This window comes from Vulpes vulpes, chromosome 2 (assembly GCF_048418805.1).
Source record: "Vulpes vulpes isolate BD-2025 chromosome 2, VulVul3, whole genome shotgun sequence".
NCBI classification, from domain to species: Eukaryota; Metazoa; Chordata; class Mammalia; order Carnivora; family Canidae; genus Vulpes; species Vulpes vulpes.
The window spans coordinates 30,567,995-30,587,471 of NC_132781.1; the positions used below are offsets into that span (position 1 = coordinate 30,567,995).

At 41.2% G+C, this 19,477-nt stretch overlaps 1 protein-coding gene across 4 annotated transcripts in view; it reads left to right on the forward strand.

Annotated features, from left to right (window-relative positions):
• The window catches only part of LOC112917895 (phosphatidylcholine transfer protein), a 53,434-nt gene that overhangs the window by 3,993 nt on the left and 29,964 nt on the right, over nt 1-19,477 (forward strand). For all 4 annotated transcript variants that reach the window (XR_011999711.1, XM_025995979.2, XM_072747534.1 and 1 more), the window contains 4 exons: nt 11,822-11,939; nt 14,827-14,906; nt 17,312-17,483; nt 18,342-18,409. Coding sequence is in view for 3 of the 4 variants with exons in the window: in XM_025995979.2 (XP_025851764.1) it covers nt 11,822-11,939; nt 14,827-14,906; nt 17,312-17,483; nt 18,342-18,409 (438 nt within the window). In the remaining variant the exon portion in view is untranslated. The remainder of the gene's footprint in view (nt 1-11,821; nt 11,940-14,826; nt 14,907-17,311; nt 17,484-18,341; nt 18,410-19,477) is intronic.

Consider the following 19,477-nt stretch of genomic DNA (forward strand, 5'->3'; position numbering starts at 1 on the left):
GTAAGAAAGGGAAACTGAGGCAGGTTATCTGATAAGTCTTGGATTGCTTGAACTTTGCAGCAGTAAGTTTACATGTAGTGCACCTGTGAAAGGGACCCTCTTTTTTTTTTTTTTTTTTTTTGGTAAAGATTTTATTTATTTATTCATGACAGACACAGAGAGGCAGAGACATAGGTAGAAGGAGAAGGAGGCTCCCTGCGGGGGAGCCCAATGCAGGACTCAATCCCAGGACCCCGAGATCATGACCTGAGCCAAAGGCAGATGCTCAGCCACTGAGCCACCCAGGCATCCAGAAAGGGATCCTCTATCAGAGTCTTTACCATGACTCCGGTAAGGATCATATTTTCTAGGTGAATATCCCTATCATGATAAAGCCAGTCCAACATCTGGATTGTATACAGTCATTTCTGTTGGTCCATCACGAGCTCTGATGATGATCTATTATTACATATTTTGAAAAGATTGAAGTAAGTATAGAGGCATTTGAGTTCTCCACTGTAACAAATTATATTTTAAAATTTGAAAAATATTTTCAACTTTTTTTTTAGTAGATAAATAATCCTGAATCATGTTCTTGGACAGATTGCCACAGTATTTTGATACTTTTTCATTTCCTTTTTTCTATTAAATCACAGAATTTTTGGACTTTGAAAGTTTTTCTGAAACCATCCTGGCCAATACCATCATCTTTTCTGTTCACTTCTTTTTACTTCCTTTGACTGCTCTGTTTCCATTCTCTCTTCTCTTTTTCCTCTGAAGGTAGTAATGTTAATAACTTACCTTTACATGGTGATTTAACTTACAAAATGCTGTCCAATATCAGTTTCTTTTATGCCTGAAAACCAGTCTGGAAGATGGGTAGGGACAAGATTATTTTCCTATTTTTCAGATGGAAATATGACCCAGACTTGTGAAGTGAGCCACACAAAACCTCATAACTAGTAACTAGACATGAACCAGCTTCAATAAGCTCGGCACCAAATATACAGCTTGCTTCAAGGCAAGAACTACTTTCTCTTTCTGGAGAGTAAGGAAAACTATATATACCAGAGCTGCCACTGGTATTATGGCAAGAACTTGGGTTTTGGAGGCACATAGTCCTGGGTTAAAATCTCCATTCTGTCCACTGTCATTCATTTTTTCATCCAGGGAATATTCATCAAATGCCTCCCGTGTGCTGTCACCCTCACAGGCACTCGGGGTAAGCCGTGAACAGGAAGATGCACCCACTGTTTCAAAAGTGAATGAGTTCTTGAAGAATGAATGACATTCCCTGATGAGAATAAATCCATAGTATATAATGAGATGTTGTGTGAAAAATGCTCTGAAGAAAGTAAAGTGGGATGAAGGGATAGAGAAAGGGTATGGCAGTGGTGGCCAGGGGTGATGTGGTATGTTTTAGATAAGGGAAGCTGGAGAGCCCCTCTGCAGAGGTAACATTTGAGCGGAGATAGAAATGAAGTGCGAGGTGGCATCATGCAAGTTTCTGGAGGAGGAATGTACCAGAGAGGGTTTTCAAAGCTCATGCACGTTAGAATCACCTGGGGAGCTCTAAAGACAGGACAAGATATGACCAGGCCCCACCCGGAATCCCAATTTTAATCAATCTGGAGATGTGTTTGGGCAGTCCTTTTGAAAAACCCTCCTTCATTTAGGGGTTGATCTGTTTTCTTTACTTTTGTGTGTGTTTGAAATGCTTCATAATAAAATGATTTGTTGTCGGCCTTTTTGCTTTTAATGGTAAAGCTTCCTATGAGATTCAAAAGGACATGCTGGGTTTTAAATCATGGCAGTAGACAGAAGACTGAGTGCTAAGTCCCTGAGCCAGGCTGAGCTTGCCTTATATCCAGGAAGAGCCAGCATACAGGATTGGGGTAAAGGTAGGGTGGAGAGTAGCCAGGGGCCAGGTCCTACTCATTAGCAGGTTGGTACAGTTACTTTTTTTTTTTTTTTTAATGAAATCTCAGCTTCTTTTGAAGGACAATAATTTTTTTTATAAATTTATTTTTTATTGGTGTTCAATTTGCCAACATATAGAATAACACCCAGTGCTCATCCCATCAAGTGCCCACCTCAGTGCCCGTCACCCAGTCACCCCTACCCCCCATCCACCTCCCCTTCCACCACCCCTAGTTCGTTTGCCAGAGTTAGGAGTCTTTCATGGTCTGTCTCCCTTTCTGATATTTCCCACTCATTTTTTCGAAGGACGATAATTACCTTTCAGGATGATATTGATCTCTCAACAATCATCAAATGAAATGATATATGGCAGTGTGGTACTCAAACTTAAGCATGCATCAGAGTCACCCACAGGGCCTATTAAAATTCAGAATCAAGACCCCACTTTCAGTTTCTGATTCAGTGGAACGGTGTGGGGCAAGAAAGTTTGCCTTATATTTCTTTTTTCTTCTAGTTTACATTTTATTTCTTTCTTTTTTTTTTTTTTTTTAATTTATGATAGTCACAGAGAGAGAGAGAGAGAGAGAGAGAGGCAGAGACACAGGCAGAGGGAGAAGCAGGCTCCATGCACCGGGAGCCTGACGTGGGATTCGATCCCGGGTCTCCAGGATCGCGCCCTGGGCCAAAGGCAGGCGCCAAACTGCTGCGCCACCCAGGGATCCCTGCATTTTATTTCTAACCGGTTACCATGTGATACTGAGGTTACCAGTCCAGGGACTGTGAATATCACCAATGTTTGGGGAGTGTCCAGCATGGTGCTAAGGGATGAAGGAAGGGCAGGAGTTTTGACGCTGAGAGGAGAGGAGTACCCTAGAGAAGCAGTAGAAACTGAAGGTAAGAGTGAGAAAAAAAGAATATTGTAAGACAAAAGAAATGACCATTTGAAGACTCCTACGGATTTTTAACTTAGTGGCCACTTGGGAGTGAGTGTTAACTTCTGAGCAGCACTAAAACGCCCCTGGTAGAGAAGGGCCACGGGTCCCTTACAAAAGCATTTCCAGTGATCTACAGTCAGGTCTTGTTGGAGCTCTGGGCTGTGTTACTATGCCAATAGACCCTGTGGCATGCCAATAGACATTATGAAACCTTCCTGCAGAGCTTCCCATCCTCAATGTAGACCAGGTAAATAGTAGTCTCAGGTGATCTGGTTAATGGATAGACTTCTTAACATATTTAAATCTGAATGTCTGGCACAGGGTGAAGGAACTGCCTGTTTAGTGCCTTTTGACCTTTAATAGGGTCTTCCAATCAAAGAGTTTGGTGAGGAGCAGACAGTTCTTTTCCAGGGACTGTTCTTTTCAGTGCTGTGCACCTACTGAACTATAAAAAGCCTGGCATTCTAAGGAAAATTCTTTTTAGCCAGGCTGGGCTAAGAGAAAGTTTGGCCTTTAGGAGGGAACCACAAATTTAACTCCCACAAGAATAGATGTACCTCAATGCATAAAAAGTTTCCAGTACCACCCCCACAGGTGAGATCATAATCAATTTCATCATGAATGCCATCATTTCCAGATACAGGACTGTTCTGCCCCCTTCTCTCATCCTTCTGCCTCTCTGCTGAGGGAGGGGTAGTTACCAACATGAGTGATAGAACAATTATTGAACCTGGGGCACTTATCAAGCCATGTTTTACTAGTGGTCAGGGCCACTATATCTGAATCCTGAGCACCCATGTATGGCACTCTTCTACCTTCTACAGACGGACGCCAGCTCTTATGATGTCCAGCTCATGCTCTCTGTTGCTCCTTTTCCATCTTCCTGAGCACACAACTGGATGGATACATTAGAGCCTCAGGTCTTCTCCTCCTCTCTTTCAGGATATGCATGTGTTGTGAGGCTGGATGGAATGTTGGTTCCAAGAATTAAGTTGGGGGGAATGAGGAGAGAGGGGTGAGTAGGAGTCTCCACTTCTGTCTCTAGGTATAAGCCATGCTTCATGCCCTCACTCTGTCTCTACTAAATTCCTACATGGGGATCACGGGAGGTGACTATTAATAAAGCAAAACCCCAATTTTCATTGGGCTAGCGGGCCCTTTGAGAGGCTAAATGACTTGTCAGCAAGGATTGGGCATTTGAGATTCTTGGATACAATACCGTAACAGTACCAGGGTGAGCCAGGGGCTGCACTTGGAACAATGCTGAGTGGAATATGGGTTCTGCATGGCATTCCAGCCTGCTGTTGGCATCAGTGCCTACCACCTCTGTGTGGAAAGAGAATTCTCGTGGGCCCTCCAATGGGAATAGTGAGTTACTTCCCAAGCTCACTGTCCCCTGACATTATTTTGTGAGGCTGTTTCATCCTTCAAATGAATATATTCTTGTAAGAAAAGGAGAATCTGTGCAACTATGAATCTTTGAATGTTAGCTTGGGCCTTTTAATGTGCATTTAAGACCCAGAAAAGCTTAGAGATAGACCTAACAACCTCATCTTGCCATTTACTTTAGGAAAAACACCTTTCTATAGCTACCTTTGGGTTAATGGAAAGAAAACTGCAAAATATTTGTTCATGTACTCATTCAAGCAGTCTGTAGGACTTATCGTGTGCCTGTCACTACGTAAGCCCTGGTGATACCTAATGAATAAGACAGAGCTCATACCTTTGAGAAGCTTTAAGACAATAAAACAGCCCTTTTTATGTTATGTAGATCTTCCTGACCTATATCATTTTTTTCTCTGTTTGAAAATGTTTTAACATTTCTTCCAGAGCTTAGGTCTCTGCTGATGAATTTCTTCAGTTTTTATTTGTCTGAAAAACTATTATTTCTCCTTCCCTTTTGAAGGACAGTTTCACTGGATATGGAATTCCTGGTTGGTGGCTTTTTTCTTTCAACATATTATATATTTTACTCCATTCTCTCTTCATATGAATTGTTTCTAATGAGATGCCTGGTGTAATCCACATTTATGGTTACTCTAGAGGTCGATTTTCTCTTTTTCATTTCTGAGTTTGAATAGGATATATTTAAGGCTTTTGGTATTTATCTGGTATGGTGTGCTTCAGATTGGCAGATTTACTTTGAAGGGTGGTCTGAAGGGCACCTGGATGGCTTAGTGATTGAGTGTCTCCCTTTGCCTCAGGTCGTGATCCCAGGGCTTTGGGATCCAGTCTCACATCAGGCTCCCTGCAGGGAACCTGCTTCTCCCTCTGCCTATGTTTCTGCTTCTCCCTCTCTGTGTCTCTCATAAATAAATAAATAAATAAAATCTTTAAAAAAAAAAAAGAAGGGTGGTCTGAGCCTATATGGTAAACACCACGTGACTGAAGAAGGGATATAAATATGAATCTCATCACACAAAGCTTCCTCTCTTATGTGTCATTGCAGTAAGTCTCTGTAGCAATTCAGAATTGCCCTAAGTGGAATTTTTGGATATGGTGGTGGCAGTGGTCTCAAGCAGGAATCACCAGACTGTTTCTCTAAAGGGCCAATTAGTAAATATTTGACGCTTTGTGGGCCAAGTTTCAAAATGGAAGATACTATGTGGTGCTTATAGAACCACTTAGAAAAGTAAAAACAATCCTTAGCCTATGGACTGTTCAAAGATAACCAGCGTGACAAATTTGTCGACTCCCAGTCTAAAGTATCTTTTTGATGCCTAGCTGCTCTGTGATTTTAGGACTTTTGAGCCTGAGACCCTAGCTGGGTTTTCTGTTTCCTCATCTACAAACTGGAGATAATTCCTGTCCTGACAAATTTGCACGAGGATCCAATGAGAGGATACATTTTGAAGCACTCAGTAAAGAAAATGGTTTTTGTTGTGAGCCATAGTTGAGTATATATATCCCATCCAGTATACTCACGAGGGGCCTGGTTTCAACCTGTTGTCCTGGTGAAAATTCTTATCACATCTCTTTCACTCTCAAAAGTATTCTGGCTGGAATGATAAATTATATGCTTACCCCACCATAACTATATGCACTTCAACAGGTTATTATTTATCCAATGATATGTTTGGAGAGGTCAGCGACATTTTGGAGGCAGGCCACAGATTACTGGCTTCAAGGCCAGGTTCTGTGATTATGAGCTGGGTGACTTTAGGTGAGTTTCACAGCCTATTTTTTTATTTTAACTGCTTATTGAGGTAGCATTCACATAGCATAAAATTTGCTCATCATAGGTGTACTGTTAAATGAATTTTAGTAAATTTATGGAGCTGTGCAACTTCATGCAGTCTAGTTTTGAAACATTGGTGTTACACCCAAAAGAAACTTCTTGGCCATTTAGAGACATCCCCTGTTCACATTCCCAGTCCCAGACATCCACAAATCTGCTTCCTGTCTTTGTAGACTTGCCTTTTCCAGAGATTCCTCAGAACTACTTTAAGGCTGTTTCCTTGTCTGAAAGATGGGTTCACCAAAGCTCTATACATCATATTACCATTGTGTGGATTATGTGTAGGAGTAAGCCAGTATCACCTCAGTGTCTGGTATTCAGTAAGCACGCAGCAAGTATCAACTATCATCATTATTTTATCTAGCTATCTGTAATCATTAGGCATTAAACCTGCCAGTTTTTCTGTGAGTGATCTAAATATTAGATTAGATTTTGAACTGCCTTTTCTCATACCATCTTGGTACCACCCTTCCCAGTGGCAGCTGTAGCTTTGATTCCTGTCATTACAATTGATGCTCTTGGGTGAAAGATGCTTACACTTCATACCATTGGAGTCTGTCACTTGCCACAGAGTTGCTGGAGTTGGTCAGATTCTCTAGTCATAGATTCAGGAGGCTTCCTCTCCCCCCTGAGAAGTAGGAAAGAGCTCTTCTGTGACAGGCTAAGAAAATTCAGCACACACTCAGCATTTGTAGGAGTAGACAAATCCGATTCATTGCCTATGGGACTCAGGCAAGTAATTTAGCCTGTGTGAGGATCATTTCTTCCCATAAAGATGGAGGTAAAACTAACATCCCCATCTCTATCACAGGGCTGTGTTAACTAGATTATGTGAGATAATGAACATAAAACTGGAAGCTGAACAATTACTAGTATTAGTAAAGTAATTTATAGCAAGTCAAAGTGATTGGAAAATTTCAAGTACCAAATATACATCTGTTGCAGTGACCACCACTAGATCACCAAGGGAAGCCTGTTTTAAGCTGAAAAGTCAAGAATAGGTCTACATCTGATTTCTTCTGAAGGCCAAGGATACAGTGGGTCCTAGCAAGTTTATAAGTTTTTGTAATATAATTTATGATGATTTTTGGTAATTATAATTTTTTCTGACTTGGGGAAGGAGGTAGCACTTTCTGTAACAGAATACATGGAGTTGTAAATATGCAAAATTAAATATACTTCTATTTAATGTGGCTATTATCTCTTACCTCTCTTCCCGGACAGTGCATTTTAGCAATGCTTCTGTACTTCTCTACTGGTTTAATGCATTTACTTGCTCCTAAGACTTACCAGCACTCTTCTGGCAGTCTGTTATTCTACTTTTGAGTAAGAGTGCCAAATAAAAACAAATCTGGACTTGGTAAGGAGAGACTTTTATTCCAAAGGAATATTACAGAGTGAGGGGGGAGATTATTGTGATAAGGAGAACACTTGGACCATAAGATCTGTGAGTGTCTCAGGAATTAGGCAAAAAAGAGTTTTTCTTTTTTAGAGACAAGTAAATAAGGCGAGAGACAGTATGGGCAATTGAGATGAAAGGTGGCATGACTGGATAGTAGGTCAGAGAATATTTTACCCTGGGGCCAGTCTGTTTTCAGGAGGGGCTGGATGGTGGCTCAGGCCAACGGTGGGCCAACGTTTAGGGGCCTGGAAGTAGGAGAGAATCTTAACAAGTTTGGTTTACAAGCATTTTGTTCCAATTGATCTGTGGGACAAGTCGTTCAGCTGATCATTTATGAGGCACTGAAAGGGAAATTCGGAGGGTCTGTGTCTTTGTCACAGGTAAACAAGGGCAGCATTTGTGAGTCTTTACTCTAAGTCACGTGGGGAATGGTGTGGTTCTTTGCAAGTAGCTCTTTTCTGGAGCTCAAAGTTAGAAGGGAGTTTCTGAACTTCCACTGTTTTCCCAGATCATAGGACTCAAGTAAAATCACTGTTGGGAATGATTAAGTATCAATTAAGATTGCTTTTAGGGGCAAGTAATAGGAAACTGTCCTAACAGTGACTCAAAGACAAGTTTATTTTTCTCACTTAACAAGTAGGGCAGAGGTCAGTAGTTGCTGGCAGAGGTATAGCAGATAATGAATGATGCCATAGCAGATAATGAATGATGCCGTAAAAGGCTTGACCTTTTACTCTTTCTCCTCATGTTTGTTACAAAATAGCTGCTGCAGCTCCAAACATCCATATTCAAACTGCCTAGGAGACCAGCAAAGATCTCTGTGTACATTGCTAGAGGGGTTCTCTTAGCAAGAAAGAAGGTACTGTATGCTATACCAAATCTTTGTTTCTCCTGGTCATTGTATTCCTTACAGGATATTTACTCATTCTCTATTAATAATTTTTTATTTTATTTATAAGTGGAGCTTTAGAAAAGAACACACCATATAAAGAAATGGAGACATTGTTAGAAATAGTTTTCTGGAGGAGCTTTAGGGAGCCAATCCCCTCTTGAGCCAATCACCACCTATTTAGAATCATCTATTGAAGTACTAGTAATTTTAGAAACATATATACAGAGAGTTTATATTTCTGATTTTAAGGTGATCTTATATATCAGTAATAAAAACTTCTCCCAAATCAAGCTAAATTTCATGCTTTTTCCTATCAAATAGTTTGTAGAAACATGGTACCCAGTCTTGATGTGATTGATGCTCCTGTGCTACTGGCAAGTGTATAAATTGGTACCAACTTCTTAAAGGCTCATATAAAGAAGCATATAGAACCTTAAAATGGTAATACCCTCTACCCTAAAATTTATCTCTTTTAAGGAACCTTTCCTTTTTTTTTTTTTATAAAGATATATTTATTTTTTTTATTCAGAATGAAAGAGAGAGGCAGAGACACAGGCAGAGGGAGAAGTAGGCTCCATGCAGAAGCCTGATGTGCAACTCGATCCCAGGTCTCCAGGATCACACCCGGGGCTGCAGGCGGCGCCAAACTGCTGCGCCACCCGGGCTGGCCCTAAGGAAGCTTTCCTAATGAAAAATGAGAATTCTAGAACTTGGTCCATATGAAATAATAGATTTTTCCAGCAATATTTATATTTTAAAAATATTGGAAATGTGTGACTTATGAGGAGAATTAAATTAGGTGTGATCTCTATATAGCTTGTTAAAAATAAGAAGACAAGTTGTTTAAACCATATTATTCCTATTTTGTCACATGTAGAAGTATTTATGCATTTAAATATGTCAAATATTAAAATAAGTTCTTGTGGATTATGGAGTTAATGTGCCATTTTTACTTTCCTTATTCTCTCTTTGGCACGTTCCAATTCTTATATTATGAATATTATTTCTACAATTATAAAAATTCACTTTATTTTTTTTAAAAGACAAAAAATGTATGTTTGTGGAGATCCTTTTTAGTAAAAACTAATGGGTATAAAAGTGCCTTGATCCCAGAATTTGGGCAGGCTGTTGATTACTTGAACATTTTATTGATAGACGAGGGATATGTTACCAAGCATTTTGTTCCCCTGGAGTCTTGGCATTTTTCAGTTCTGCCATGAAGGGAGTGTTTGAAGGAAGTTGTAACAATAGTTCATTCTTCTGTATTCACGTAAATCACATCATTCTATTTTTCTCTTCCTAAGGGGGCTTTCTGTTTTTCTTTTCTGTGATATGTATAGGCCTGAGGTCACTAAGGGCAGTAACTAAATTCAGAGGGGAAAGGGAACCAGTTTAAGGAAACAGTTTGTCTTAATTTATCCAGATAACCAAAGGTACATCATGTAAGTTGAATCATTATCTCAATGCATAATTATCCCCCTTGCTCAGTCAGTGTTTACAGAAAATGGGGCCCCAATATATTTGAACAAGGAACTAAGAGTCTCTCTTCCACAGTTGATTAGTAAATAAATGGGTATGTATAAACCCTCACTATCCTCCCATAGATGTTTCTCCTGACAGTCTGCCCTTCCTTTGGGGTATCCACGGCACAGCTCGGGACGGGTTCAGATCTACTAGTTTGTCATTTGCTAGTTGGAAACCCTTGGTATAAAGTCACATACTTTTTAGCCCTGGAAGAACTTTATGAATTCAGTTTCAGTTTCATCTTCCATTTCTTACCAGGTGCTTTAACATACATATGAGATTCTTAAACTAAGATGTGTTTTTCTCTGGGTTATGCTCTGTTAGCAAGGATCCTTGCAGCCTCAAGGTCTCTAGAAAGTATCACCATGTTTACTTCTTGACTTCACATAAGTCTTTGGCATGGGGTTTAAAAGGATAACTTTGTTCATGTTCGATTAGCCAGTAACATTGCTTTAGCACATGATGAATGTGTCATTCTAAAAGCATCATTTTTGTTTTGCTTTCGCATGGAAATTAAGTTAACAGCCTTTGGTTTAATCTTAATAAGAGAGAAAAAAATTAAAAAATATTAATAAGAGAGAGTTTATGCAAGGAGAAAATCAGGAATTGCTAGTTACCATTATACAGAAAGTGAAATGTGTAGCATGGCCAACTCCAGCCCAGAACCCTCACAGAGGAGGATATGGCCTCACCTGAAAAAACTGGAACTCTCTTATACTTTTGAATCTAGAAATGGTCTTTTTTCTGAGTAAAGGGAACTAATGTGATTTGAAGCTGCAGTTTCTTCCTTTATACACAAAGTCCTTAAAAAAGAAGTTGCTGTAAAATTCTTTCTTGGAATTGATACAATCTGTTGGGTTTCCTTATGCCTCATGGATATTTAAAATAGTAACCTGTCCCCCAAATTCTAGCTGCCTATATGACACTACCACTGAGATGTTTAATAAGCATCTCAAATCAAAACTGAACTCTTAATATCCCCACAGCACACACATCACCTCTTCCAATGTTTCACTCTCTTAGAGCAATGAGCAATTACCTAGTTCTTCAGGCAGAGGTTCTAGATGTAATTCTTTGCTTTCTCTTTACCCATAGGCAATCTGTCAGCATTTCCTGCTGACATTACTGCTAAATATATCCCTAAATCACTGAATTTCTCTCCATCACTACTGTCACTTCCTTGTTCAAATCCTCATCATCTCTTAGCTGGACCACTGCATTGGTCTTCAGGTCCATCTCCTTGTTCCTGCTTTGGTCTTCAGGTCCATCTCCTTTATGATCTGTTTTCTAAAAGGAGCAAGAATCATCTTTTTATTTATTATTCTCTCGTTTAAAGTCACTCATTGGGTTTCCTTAGTAGTTATAACAAAATCCTTAGCCTTTACCCTGGGTTACAAAGCCCTTTCGAGTCTAGCTCCCACTACTTCTCTAACCTCAGCAACTACTACTCTCCCCCCATGAACAATACTCTGGACCCCATAACTTTCTGTTCTTCAAGCATGCAAGTTCACCAATCTGAGGACCTTACTCCTACCAGGAATGAGTTTTCCTTAATTTCCATGGCTGGCTCCTTCTAATATTAAGAATAAGATGTTATGATAAAGGTTATTCCTCATACACGCGTTCCTGACCACCTTGATTATATAGGAACCTTTCCCCTTCAAACCAGGCATCACTAATTACAAAATTTGCTTTATATATCTAATTCAGATTACCTAGATAGCATTTATAGCCACTACCACAATGTAAGTGAATATAAGACCCATGAGCACAGGGGCCTCATCTGCTTTTTCATCATTGTATCACCAAAACCACAGAGGAGGTAGTCTATAATGGTTTTGCATGAATAGCTGTTTTTCATATGCTGTGTGATCCAGCTGTCCCTCAATTTGACAATCAATACATTGTTTCTGCCTGTTCTGTTTTTATAGCAAACTGGACTTTATGAGTATAAGGTCTTTGGTGTTCTGGACAATTGTCTGCCGGATGTACTTGCGGATGTCTATATGGACTTAGACTACAGAAAACAGTGGGACCAATATGTTAAAGGTGAGTGACATCTTATATTTTTTAAAAATCATGAGGAAAGTAGAATCTACTGCCATTCTAGCCAATAGAAAGCATCAGGTTTAATCTCTACTATATTATGTTTTATTTTTAATTTTGTATGGAAGTCATAAGTGCTGGGCTGAAACATGCCCTTGTGGTTCTCTGCATGCTTTTAGATTCCACTCTCCAATTTGCTCCAGGGGCCACTTTGTTCTCAAGGTAAGTTTGTCATTATCCCATATATCTATCACAGAGGGTTTCCTGGAGCACGCGGTGTCCAAGTTGCGTTTTGGAAGTTGAATCAAGTTTTACAAACATTAAGAATGGAAAACACAAAAAAACATAAGAATGCATATGGGTGAGAAGGTGGGAGGGTGAGGGGATGAGTTGTTTGAGGCCATCTGAGGCCCAGAAAACAGCATGAGTAGAGCAAGGAAGGCATGAAATAGCATGGCATGTTCAAAAACTGAGTGGTTTCGTTTTATTGGCTTGTCGGTGTAGCAGACTCTAGAGCTAGGGATGGGGGTATGTCCAGATCTCTACATCCAGCCTAGCACCAGGCTACAGTGCTTAGATTTTACCCTAAAAACAGTGGACAGCTATGAAAGGCATGAAATAGGTGATTCTCCTGTCACTTAGAACTGGGAGTGGCCTCTGCCACTCAGTCACAGTGCACTAGAACTGCAGAGCTAGCCAAGGCGCATGTAAACTCTGAAAGACTTTTGCTAGAGTCAGGACTCTTGGCCGCATACAGTAAGAAGTTAACAAATGCCAGTATGAAGTAAAAGAAAAAGAGTTCATTGGTTCATTGCTTTGAAAAGTCCAGGGGTTTCTGACTTCTAGGACAGCTGCATCTAATGCTTATTTTTTCCATCCTGACTCAGTTTTCTTCTGAGTTGACCTAATTCTGAGGCAGAATCTTATGTCCTGGGGGGACAGCCACCAGAAGATCCAGGCTTCTAGTCTAGCCATGTAAATAACCCCACAGGAACAGGAATGAGCATTCCACTTTCCTAGTCATGGCCGCAGGAGTCCCACAGTTTGCTGTCATGGCACCCTATGGATGTTTGTCATGGTTTGGTCTCTCAGTGTTTTTAAATGCCCTTCCTATCTAGAGTGAATTGTGATGCTCAGCCATGCAAGGGAGAAGGTTCTCTGCTTCAGTCTCTTTAGCAGCCATAGTTCAGTGATGCAATATAGACGTTGCCAGTAAGACAACGTACAGCTTCAGTTTGAGAGAGAACACCATGAGCAAGCAGGCAGCGTGCACAATAGGTTTTCTGGTGATGATAGGGCTAAGGTATCTGACTATGGGAGAGACAGTTGCAGAACCTCTGATGTTTGGTACGTGGCATCAGCCATTCACACTATAGTGTCTAGTCCAGTAGCAGCTTCTCTGTAGCAGCTTCCAGTAGTTTGGCTTCTCTGGAACAATTCTGAGGTTCTAAGTCTAACTCTGGTGCTTTTAGTTACTCTTTTTTTTTTTTTTTTTTTTAGGATTTTAATTTAATTTTAGGGAGAGAGCGAGAGAGAGTGCACAATTGGGAGAGGAATAGGGAGGGAGGGAAAAGGAAGGGGAGAGAATCTCAAGCAGGTTCTGCACTGAGTGTGGATCCTAACATAGGGCTTGGTTCCACGACTCCCAAGATCAAGATGAAATCTAGAGTCAGACGCCCAAATGAGCTACACAGGTGCCCTGGTCCTTCTAGATATTCTGTGATGTATCTGATATACCTGAGAGTCTTTACTCCACCATTTTTGGCCTGAATGTGTTAGAGTGACAGGTAAGACCCTGTCCAGATGAACCATCCCTGAACAAATCACTAAGGCCATGTCTTGCTCATTTTTGCCAGCCCTGAAATCAATGCTGATTCAGTCGTGCTTAAACCACATAGTCAAGGAGCAGGGGAAGGATGATACCCTGAAGGAGAATTGAGATTTTTGGTCCAGGAAGGGGGAGGAGATGTTGAGTATGGAAAGGTAACATGTCCACTTCTTCCCTTACTCTCAAGGGCTATCTTTAGCCTCTCATGGCACCATGTGTTGGCAAGCTCTTTAATCCATAGTCTGCTTTTAATAGATTTTGTTTCCAAAGCTGAATTAAATAATTCATTTTCCCTTACATTACATACATTAAATAATACATTAAGCATCTCTTCAAGGGGCTCTCGTGGTTACATCAGCAGCCTTGGCGTGGCCTTCTCTAAATGGTTAGTACGGAGGGTACTGCACAGCTCAGGAGGGTGTGCATGTCATTGAATTCCTTTGTTTTATCCAGCCAGAGTCAGTTGCTCTTTGCACACAATAAAATGATGGAATATTAAGGAATTCTGGTCATTGTAGCTGTGGTAGGATGTAGGGAAACAAGAGATAAGCAAGACCGTTAAGGCAAGCCACAGTTATGCCACTTCCTAGCTGTTTAGGCAAGACACTGTCCTCACTGGAACATTCATTTCCCAGCTGAACACACTAGACTGTGTGATTGAGTCCCAGGCAAGCTGTAATAGGTCAAGAAATCCAGAGAGGTCTCAAAACATTTGATACTCTAGTGACATCTGGTGGTTGCCCTGATTTAAAAACTTGAACATTTATTTTTGGAACCTGATTTTGTTTCATTGTGTTCTACTTGAGAATCTTGCTTGTGCTACACAATCCACATGTTTTGTTGAGTTAGTTTATATTTCACCATGTTTTTATGTCTACCAGAGTGTGTCCTGGGGAACAAGCTTTCAACGTTAATAAGTCTGTCTGATTTTTTTGTTTGTTTTTGGGCTGTGCCTTATGAGCTAGTGGTTTATCATGTCCTTAGAGGTCATCAGACTGAGACTTCTTGTCGGTTGGTGGCCAGGCAGCTTCCAGATACATTAACTTCTTTTGTTCTCCGTAGAACTATATGAAAAGGAATGCAATGGAGAAACCGTGGTCTACTGGCAAGTGAAGTACCCTTTTCCCATGTCCAACCGAGACGTATCCTTTCTACTTTGCTTTCCTAGGAAGGGGTTAGAAATTTGAAAGACAGGCAGGGTGAGGGCAGGATGACTGACAGGTGAGACTTCCACTCCTTCACTCTCCTCTTCAATCACAGCACCTGAGTGTATTATGTACTAAATTTCCATAGAAGATCCTGTCAAAACATGGTCTTGTCAATGTAAAAAAAAAAAAAAAAAAAAACTATTTGGAACCCATGAATTGAATGATCACCAGGGTCTTTCTCTCTTTAATATTATATAAATCTGTATGTTCCTAAATAATTATTTTCTAGAAAGAGAAGGACATGTCACTTTTATGTATGTTGTTTCTGTGTGTGTTTGTGTCTAAGTCTATGTGCTTTCTATGGCCTGAAATAGATTATAAATTCCATAAGAGTTTATTTCTTGCTCACATACTGCTAGGTAGTTTGTACACATATGGTATGTGCTTCAACATATTGTGGATTACATAATCGCTTAGATTTTATATGGTTTTTCCTGATCCTTCCAGCAGCTGTGCAACGTAAGTACCATCATCCTTATTTCACAGTCAAGGAAACTGAGGCAAAGAGGAGTCAGAACTTTGTTCTGGTTCACACAAGAGTGGCTGATAGGGGCAGGTTCGGGACCCAGGTCCTTGTATTCCAGAGAAGTTGACCTAGACCAGGGCATGATCCCATCTCTCTGACCTCATGGTGACATTGTGGGGTAGGGTCTAGGAGTAGACACTTGAGGTACTTGAAGTTCTATTTAATTGGTTTTCCAATACCACGCAAGCACATAATGATTGATTCTATATGTATGTCTCTACACTAGGGGTTAAATTTTAGAGAACAGAGAATAGTGTAGTGGAAAAGACCATTCATTTGGAGCCAGAGATCCCAGATTGAATGTGAGCTCATACTCTCATTTATTGTGTGTCTTTGGAAAAGTCCCTTCACTTCTCTGGGCCTCAGTGAACTAGTGGTTCTCTGATCATAGGCTCTATGGCACACTGGAACTTCCAACCCTTTGAAGACCTCTGCCAAGTTTTAGTCAACCTATCAGGTTGGTTTTTCCTCAATGGAATGTCAGGTGATATCTATCATATGAGATGAGCAAGTTTTAGGAGACAGTGGGACAATTTCTGCTGTGAGGAAAAAGTAAAAGGCTTGGGGGAGGAAAGCCAGAGCCAATTTCTCCACACCAAAACATTTAAGAAATTTAACAATTTCTCCACACCAAAACATTTAAGAACTTTACTTGTCAGTCCATAGAGCATGGGGACAATAGCCCATCCTGCAGAGTGCCTGCCTGAATGATGGCTGGGACCCTTGTGGGTGCTGTTGAAACTCTGAGGTGGCATGGGGCTATGGTTGTTGCTGTTACAATGAGTATATTACCTTATACTTAGAGATTTTTTTGTTTGTTTAGGCTTTGAATTACTTCAGTGTGAAACCTAAAATTCTGTTGATGCCTGAGCAGCTATGAAAGTCTAATTAGGTTTTGGAGGCAGATCTGGGTTTGCAGTCAGGTTCCAGTTGAGCTATGGGATCTTTGGCAAGTTCCTTTACTTCTGAGTCTCAAAATTGTCATCTGTAGGCTGGGGATAATGACACCAAACTCACAGGGACCTTTTCAGGATCAAAAGTGATGCTATATGTAAGACGCATGGGAAGGGCTTCAAAATTGGTAACTTTCACTGTTTATTAGGATTACATTATCTTCCCTAGAATAGTACCTAGACATAGAGAGTGTTCTGTGAGTGTTTACAGAGATGAAATGGCTTTGTTATTCTTGGTGGTTGACTAGTGTTAACCCAGAGTGAGGACATCTGGGTACTAAATATTCAGGTATTCATTATTCTTCCTCTGACCACTAGGTATAAGTAACATTGCTTGAAGATCCTACGTGCATAGGCGTCACTAACTAGCGCTTTGGGGGAGGACAGGACAGAGTGGAATGACCCCAACGTTTATGGAGAACTTATTCTGCCCCAGTCTTTCTCCAGTGCTGTGAGCAAACCTGCCTGCTGGGCAATGTGATTCCCTTTTCCTACAGAGGGAAACCTAGCTTCAGGAAGTTTGAGTAACTAATGCAGAATCACACTGCTGATGAGCGATCCATCCTCTATCTCATAGTGCCTTCTCAGAGAAGGGAAGAGTCCTTTCGTTGTATAATTGAAAATATCAGGGAATCATTCATAAGTAGATAATGCGTGCTATCAAATGAGAATATCAAGTAGTATGAGGCACAATCTTGGTATGCACCCAGGGAGACAGGACAGGGAAGTGAAGGAACAGTATAAGGGGGCAAATGCCAAGGGGAGGAATAGAATTATCTCACATTTCTTCTGGCTTGCGGGATTTCATTCCACCCATCTGAAATGCTGGCATTGATATCATGCCTTGACTGGCAGTATAGTACATCTACATCCGGCAGCGACGAGACCTGGACTTGGACGGGAGGAAGATCCACGTGATCCTGGCTCAGAGCACCTCTGTGCCTCAGATTGCTGAGAGGTCTGGTGTGGTCCGGGTGAATCAGTACAAGCAGAGCCTGGCAATCGAGAGTGATGGCAAGAAGGGGAGCAAAGGTAAAGGCAGGGTCCATGATGGCATACTGGGCAGGGCCACTCTATGAAGGCCATGCTGATTGTGTGGCTTGTAAAATACATGATGCTTATTACCTGAGGTCAGATAATGGGCATGGGTATAAAATAAACAAGAGCGCAAAACCTGGGGAGAGGCTCAGTTAACCCCCCAAAACTTACTTGAATGCATGATGGGTATTGAAATCTGACTCAACCCATTTTTGGCTCTTGCATTGTCCAGAGGAAATCAAACCAGAAGGTTTAGAAATCCAGTACAGGCTAGTACTTGAGATACATACATAGGGCCTTGCGCATAGGGGAGGCCAAGAGTGCTGGCAGGACTGACTCTGAGGATGAAGCTCCTGCCTGCCTTGAGTTCCAGCCTGCACAGAGAAAAGCTGTGAACAGAGTGGTGGCACACAGCCACTTGCTGTACTGGAATCATGTGAGGCAAAATCTGAACCCTAATTCTGATGCTTTTCAGATCTGTCACCGTGGACATGCCACTAACTGCTCTGAGTCTCCATGTTGTCATTTATAAGTGGGGGTTTAATTTTACCAAATCCTTTGGACTGTTAAGATAATTAATGAAAAATAATTAAGTGAGAGACTATATCCAAGTATCTAACACTTGCCAGGCATTTAGTTAGTAGCAGCAAAATATGCCTGTGACTATGTTTTCATAAGTGTTCATATATATATTCTGGGAGGCAAGGCAGAGGATGGAAATACTCCGGAATCCTGTATTTCCTCCCTCCTTGCTTCCTGGACCTGAAGAAAGAAGGAGGCGAGGACGTTTGCAGAGTTTGTAGTGTCTTTCTAACATTTTTCCTTTTCAATTGTCCTTTCTTTCCCCTCTAGTTTTCATGTATTACTTCGATAACCCGGGTGGCCAAATTCCGTCCTGGCTCATTAACTGGGTCGCCAAGGTGAGATCCCAGGAGGCAGATGGGGGGAGTGTGTTTGACAAATGTTGACTTAGCCCACAGGGCTGTCAGGCTGAGGAGATGCCATGTCTCAGGCCTAATGAGGCTCTTTTATGAAGCAGCTTGGTTGAGTGACTACAGTTAGGACTGAGGTTGCCAACACCCAAGATGTGGGGGCTGGGACAAAAGAAGAATCCTTAGCTGGAATGTCAGACACTGCTTGGTAGTAAGACCCTGACAGGATCAGTCTCTGGATCCTCCAGACAATAGCCTGATCTTTGTAGGAAAAATGGTGCCTTTGAGCCCTGCATCTGCTTATAGAGTAGGACGGGCCAGCCTGGCTCAAGAGACCACCAGACATGTCCACGCCTGAAGCCTGCAGTTTTGTTACTGGCGTTTCTCTGTAAGGAGAGAGAACCACAGTGGTGGCCTGATCGTTAGAGACTGTCCTGCCAAAGAACCTCTCTATGGCTCTGAATGGCTCTATGAGAACCATTCAGTGCTTTGTGGGAGTCCTGTATACTGGTGGGAGGTCTCGGCACATTCCCTGGGAGAGTGCAGAGCACACAGGTTTGGAGTCAAATACATATGACTTTGAATCCTGGCCCTGCTTCTGTCTGTATATTTTAGGTAAGCTGTTGATTTCTTCCCTTCTCAAAATGAGTATTACTGACCCTGTAGAGTAGTGGTAAATAATGCGGTGTCTGGGGAAAGCCTTGCACAGTGCTCAGCACTAAGGAATAACATAGTCTGTCCTTTGCTCCACATCCTCACTATGTACTGATTGTGTAAAAGAAGTCCTTTGTCTGATTCCTGGGTTAGAATCCCACAACCCAACCCAATCCCATTTCCTGTGTTTTTTCTTTTCAAAAAATAGTGTCTCAGAAGAATCTTTGGTTTTTACTAGCAAAGCCAAGATATACAACAGCATCCACTGCTATCTAGTCTCACCTGTGCCTTTGACCTTTTGACATTGTCTGTGGCCATTTCTGTAGAAATCGGACAGGGGCCTGGATATCATGGGTATCACAAAAACCATTTTGCTTACCTTTGTCCTATCCCAAGGAATCA